At 55.7% G+C, this 5,864-nt stretch overlaps 1 protein-coding gene across 1 annotated transcript in view; it reads right to left on the bottom strand.

Annotated features, from left to right (window-relative positions):
• The window catches only part of Plod1 (procollagen-lysine,2-oxoglutarate 5-dioxygenase 1), a 22,092-nt gene that overhangs the window by 8,284 nt on the left and 7,944 nt on the right, over positions 1–5,864 (bottom strand). The window contains exons 5-10 of the mRNA XM_023699392.1: positions 5,488–5,600; positions 4,844–4,907; positions 4,152–4,249; positions 3,597–3,698; positions 2,964–3,095; positions 1,242–1,363 (exon numbers count right to left, since the gene is read on the bottom strand). Coding sequence (XP_023555160.1) covers positions 1,242–1,363; positions 2,964–3,095; positions 3,597–3,698; positions 4,152–4,249; positions 4,844–4,907; positions 5,488–5,600 — 631 coding nt within the window. The remainder of the gene's footprint in view (positions 1–1,241; positions 1,364–2,963; positions 3,096–3,596; positions 3,699–4,151; positions 4,250–4,843; positions 4,908–5,487; positions 5,601–5,864) is intronic.

Genomic DNA, 5,864 nt, shown 5'->3' with positions numbered 1-5,864 from the left:
TAGGCAGACACAGGGACTCACGCATGCCATGCCAGCCCCGCCCCGGGTGCACGCTGAGACAGTGACTGAGACTGGGCAAGGCAGTGTGCCTGTAATCCCAGTGTTTGGGAGGCTATAAACAGGAGGATCACTATGAATCCAATCTGTATAGTGAGGCCCTGTAGACTCTGTATTAAATACATTTAAAAAAAAAAGAAAAGAAAGAAAAAAAAAGAGAAAGAAAGGAAGAAAGAAAGAAAGAAAGAAAGAAAGAAAGAAAGAAAGAAAGAAAGAAAGAAAGAGAAAAGACGGCCGTGGTGACAGAGTCTGGCTATGTAGCTTAGCCTGGTTTCAAACTCATGCCACCAGGTCAGACCACTGCCTGGTTTTGTAACTGCTTGTGGGCTAAGAATAATCTTCTGTTTTCAAATGACTGAAGGAAACACAGCTGCACTCCCTCACTGTGTGTCGCTTGAGGCCACTTCTGGGCCACAAGGACCTAGAGCCCAAGAAGCCCATCCATATGTTGATGGGCTTCATAACAAGTGGCCCAGCCTCTGACCTCAACTAATTCTTCCACAATGAATGCAAATTATTTGTGTCACTGCCGTGTGCGTGTGTGTTGTTTCGCCATGTGTTCTAGGCTGGCCTTGAACTCACTAGGTACTCCAGGCCAGCCTTGAACTTTCTTCAATCCTCCTGCCTCAGCCTCCTGAGTGCTGGGATTATGGACATGCACTACCGCACCTACCTAATTTGGTATTTATTAAAAGCAAAGCATGCAGGCATGGCAGCTTATACAGAAGCTGAGGCAGGAGGATCGCCATGAGTTCCAGCCAGCAAGGCCAGCCTAAACTACATAGTGACACCCTGTTTCACAAAACCAAATAGTAGTAGCAGTAGCAGCAGCAGTGAGGGCCAGGGTATAGCTCAGTGGCGCAAGCACCTGCAGGGCAAGTGGAAGGTCCTCAGTTCAATTCCGAGTACCCCCCACCAAAAAAGCAGCGATAATAATAAAAATGACAGGAAAACTCAGGTTGCTGCTCTGCTAGTCTGTCTAATTCTAAGCCTCCAGCCCTTCTTGTTTCCTGAATTTGCTTCCTGAACCCAAAAGACAGTGCTCGGTCTGCCCAGGGCCGGAGGTAACAAGACAGAGGTCACATCCTCATCTGACAGCTCGGGCTCTGGTGCCCAGCGAGGGGCCTGTGACCTCCCACGGCCCAGCCGGCTGCCCCCGTCATTCCCACCTGCCCACGACTCACGCGCCCTGGTTCCTGGCGTTGGCATTCGCCATCCGTACCTCGGGGCCCACCAGCTTCACGGACTGGTACTCACCACCGTGCTCGGCCAGGAACTGCTCCACCTGCGCCTTGTGGTGCTGCTCCTAGGGAGGTGGACAGCAGGGTGAGGAACAGGGCCCGGCGCAGGACGGCTCCATCGGGCCCTGCTGGGTGGCTTCCTCCTCTACCACATCCCTGGACATCTACAGTCGTGCCTCCAGACTTCCTGAGTCCCATCAGTGGCACCAGGTGACCCTTGCCTTTGATTTGATGACCAACATCCCCTGCCTGAGACCCCCATGTGAGGGTGTGGGGAGACCAGGGTCTCGAGACCCAAACTCAAGGTTCAGACTGATCTCAGCTCCTTAGATGAGCTTGTGACCCTGGACTGGCCCTTTCACATGTCTCCACTTCTGCTCTATCTCTTGTAAAATGGGAGGACAGCCACACCTCCCTCCCAGTGCACAGTAAGCAGACACTGGTTCAGCCCCATTCCTCTGAGGCCACCTGTGACATTGCTCTTTCCACACAAAGTCCCCAATCACGGGCGTGTGGCTTGCTGTCCGCAGGGCAGGGTCTACCTCCAAGTAGCACAATGCACGCGTGGAATGATTGTTGGGGACCCAGGCAGCAAGCCGAGGGGCCCCTGGGATGAGCTGCTCACTGTCTCAGAAAAAGGAGCTGGGTGTGGTGGCGCATGCCTGTCATCCCAGCACTCTAGGAGGCTGAGGCAGAAGGATTGCAGGTGAGAGCCCAGCCTGGGCAACTGAGTGACTTAGAGAGACCCTGTTTCAAAATTAAAAATGAGAAAAAAGCTGGGCATGTAGCTCAGTGAAAAGGTCCTGGGTTCAATCCTCAGAACTAAAAGGAAAAAAAAAAAAAGGTTCCGGGAGGGAGCTACAGACGGGACAGCTAAGATTTTCGGGAAGACAGCTTTGCACACAGCAGGCTCTGAAGAGGATCCCGGCTTCAAAGCTGGACAGACTGGTGGAGAGAGGCCAAGAGGGAGGACTATGTGACTAGAAGGGGAGACAGGGAAGAGGAGCTGGAGTGTTGATCGAGGCCGCTGTCCACAAAGCAGCCACCTTGGCACCTTCCCTGACTCCTCCAAAAGTACTGAAGGAAACCAAATCTTGTGGACACCAGGAGCTCCTCCACGCATGCTGCGGGTCAACCTGGTCAACCCTTGCAGCGATTCCACGTGGTTGCCACTATTATTTGCTACCCATTTTATTTATTTATTTATTTATTCATTCATTCATTCATTCATTCATTCATTCATTCATGATCAGAGAATGCAAACCAGGGCCTCCCCATGCTAGCACGTGTCCACGACAAAGCTGCATCTTCAACCCGTTTCATTTCTGGACTCCATTTTTCTCCGAGTTGTCCAAATTAACTTCAAACTCACAGTTCCCCTGCCTCAGACTCCCGCAGTCCACTCACCATTGTCCCTATTTCATAGAGGTGGAAATGGAAGCACAGAGAGGTAGGGGAGCGTGTCCAAGGTCACACGGCCAATCAAAGCAGCGTCATTTGGATTTAAGCCCAGCCAGTCTGACTCCTGAGCCAATCTAGCCATCTGGGGACACGCCCCACCGCCCACATCCCCTGGGCCCAGACAAGCCTGGAGGCCTCAGGGCACCTCCAGAAGCTGGGCCTGCCGAGAGCCACCAGAAGACACGAAGAATGCCCGCCACTCACGTGGTTGTGAATGAAAAGCCGCATCTGACTCCGGGGATAGTGCAGGCGCAGAAGCCGCTGGAAGAACAGGGATAGGAATGGCGTGGGCTGCTCGATGAACACGCCAACCAGGACCGGGGGCAGAGCTTCGTCCTGTGTGAGGGAGGTGCCATTAGGGTCCAGCTGTGCACTGTCACCCAGCCTTAGTGTGCCCCAAGCAAACCTATGTGGCCACAGCCAGGCATGGTGATTCCAGCATTGGGAGGAGGCTGAAGCAGGAGGGTGGCAGGTTTGTACTACATAGTGAGACCCTGTCTCAAAAGAAACTAACAAACATGAAACTTGTGCACTCTGGTGGACCGGCCCCGCTCAGTGGCAGAAGCAGGGACCAGCCAGGTGCAGAGCCAGGCCTGGTGGACAGCATGCTGAAGACAGCCTCATGGGCTGAGGAGGAACAGGCGAGAGAACAGGAACACAGGCATCTGGAGGGAAGCCAGCACCTGTGTGGTCCCAGAAGGCAGCCAGGAGGTGGCAGGAGGTGGCAGGAAAATAGAAGCCCGGACAGGGAGGGGAGCAGGAGCAGGAGCCCACTCCAGACCCCCAGAGGGGGAGCATCCACCCCCACCCCTGCACAGGCCTGACTGGCAACCTCACCCCAAAGCCCTTGAGGCTGCGCAAACCCTCATCACACACGGTGCAGCCCGTCTCAAAGGTCCAGAAGCGCGGGATGTAGTTGCCCAGGTAGTTTAGCTGCAGCTGTCAGGGGAGACACGGGGCTGGAGTACAGCCAGGCCAGACTGCCTGTCCCAGTCCCACTTCCCTGGGCCTGGGGTGGGGTGCATGCAGCTCTCTCCCACCCTGCATGGTCATGGGGAGAGCAGCACGTGGTGCTGGGGAGGCCAGAGGGAGGACCCGGCAGTGCCGTGTTCCTTCTTCTTCGGGTCTCTGGGCACTTAGAAGATTCAGATGCCTGGGCCCCCACCCTGACACAGGACCCTGCGATGAGGTGTGTGGGTGGCTCTGGTAGTCCAGCCTAGGCACTGATGGGGACAGGAATCTCTTACACACTCTGCTCACGAGCAAGGAGGGATGAGGCCCTGAGCACACAGCAGGAGGGAAGAGAAGATGGGACTCGCCGGGAAGGGTGACAGTGAGGGCTGAGATGACCTCTGCCCTGTACCCAACCTCCCCACGGCGGGGCCCTCCTACCTTGGTGGGCCCATTGCCGTGGATCAGGACTGGAAGGGTGTCGTACGCCAGGTTCCGTGCTCGCACGTGGCCCATTTCAAACTTGAGCACAACCTCATCTGGGGGGCAGAAAGCATAGCCTGTCCACATCTGCCAAGGCAAAGCCTGGGGCTGGCAGGTGGGGGCAGGGCATGGCTTTGGGTTCTGTGTGTGTGTGTGTGTGTGTGTGTGTGTGTGTGTGTGTGTGTACACATGCATGCATGTGTTTGAAGTCACCCAGCAAGATCCACAGCCAGACCTCACCAGCCATAGACCTAAGGCCTGGGCCCAGGCTCTAAGGACCAAGTAGCTACTCTTCTTCCTGTCAGCTCCTTGCCAGCTCAGGCCCTTCCCCTGCCCCAGCCCAGGAAACCTCCCTTGGAGAAGCAGGGGGACCATCGGTAGAGAGGGGTGTCCATCTATAGGAAGGGGCCCATCTGTAGGGAGGGGGCCCATCTGTAAAGACAGCCTACAAGGCAAGGGTCCAGTACCTGCTCCATTTGGATTCTCCCACCCCAAGCTATCCCCTTTCCCTACTTCCCAAGAGAGACTCCATCGGCGACCTCCTGGCACAACCAGCAGAGAAAAGCCCTCCTGTGTCCCTTGGGCTCAGCCCTGCCTTTGACCCTCCCACCCCAGCTCCTATCCCGCCCCTCCTTGGGGATCCCACTCACCCAAGGATCCATCTAGGTTCTGGAAGATGCGGCAGCGGTGGTCCAAGGAAATATTGATCTGATCCTGTGGGGACAAGGACACTGGGCTGCAGTGTGTGGGGACAGGTCCTCACAGGCAGTGGGAGGGTGGCTTGTGTCCCCGCTCACTCAGCCTTGTCACGACAGGGCAGCGGGACACCAACTCCCCAGGATTCCCTGCTCTTGATGCTCTGCTCAGAGAGCCAGGAAACCTTAGATCTGGAGGGAATCTAGCAGCTGGTTCAACCACACCAACCACCACAGTGACAACCACAATGGCAACTTTCCAAACCCTCGATTAGCACTTTACTGCATGCCAGTCACCGCTGTGACTGCTCTGTTACGCTCCTGCGACCCTCATGGCACCCTTATAAGAAAGCAGCCCCACTACAGCTTTTATTCTAAGAACCCCATCGTTCTGGCTGAGACCTGATGAATCCAGCCAACCTCACACTCGCAGCCTCCAGGACTGGGAGCCGATCGTTCGTGGGCCATTTATGGTAGTCCGTGACAGCCGTCCTACAGACTGACACAAGCTAGGGGACTGTCCCCAGGGCAGCCTGGCCAGCAGGATCCAGAGGTAGGATCTCCCTGCCCCTGCTCTTGGCCCACTTCCCTCCTCTTACCCTCTTCTCTGGGTCCAAGAAGATCTTGGTATAAAAGAGCTGGTCGCTGTCGCTGTCCTGGCCCTCCCACTCGGCCACCAGTTTACTGAGGTTGGGGGCGTAGCCAATGAAGCCTGCGGGAGGTGGCAGGGACGACACTGAGACTCAGCTTGAGTCAGGGGTCCCCTCTACTCTCATTCACCTCCCACTCGTTCACCCACAAACCCTGCCTCCTTGAGGAAGTCCCCTTCCATTGAGGGGAGGCAGGATGCAAACAGTTCCCTCAATCAGTTTATACTCTAAACTGTACCTGCTTGGTCCAGAGACTGGAGCAGGGGGCCCTGGTGAGTGGAGGTGCTGGGGTCCAGGCTTGGAGCCTCTTTTATTTATTTTTTAAA

Source organism: Octodon degus, unplaced genomic scaffold (genome assembly GCF_000260255.1).
Source record: "Octodon degus isolate 3935 unplaced genomic scaffold, OctDeg1.0 scaffold00113, whole genome shotgun sequence".
NCBI classification, from domain to species: Eukaryota; Metazoa; Chordata; class Mammalia; order Rodentia; family Octodontidae; genus Octodon; species Octodon degus.
This window is presented reverse-complemented; position numbering and strand designations above follow the sequence as displayed.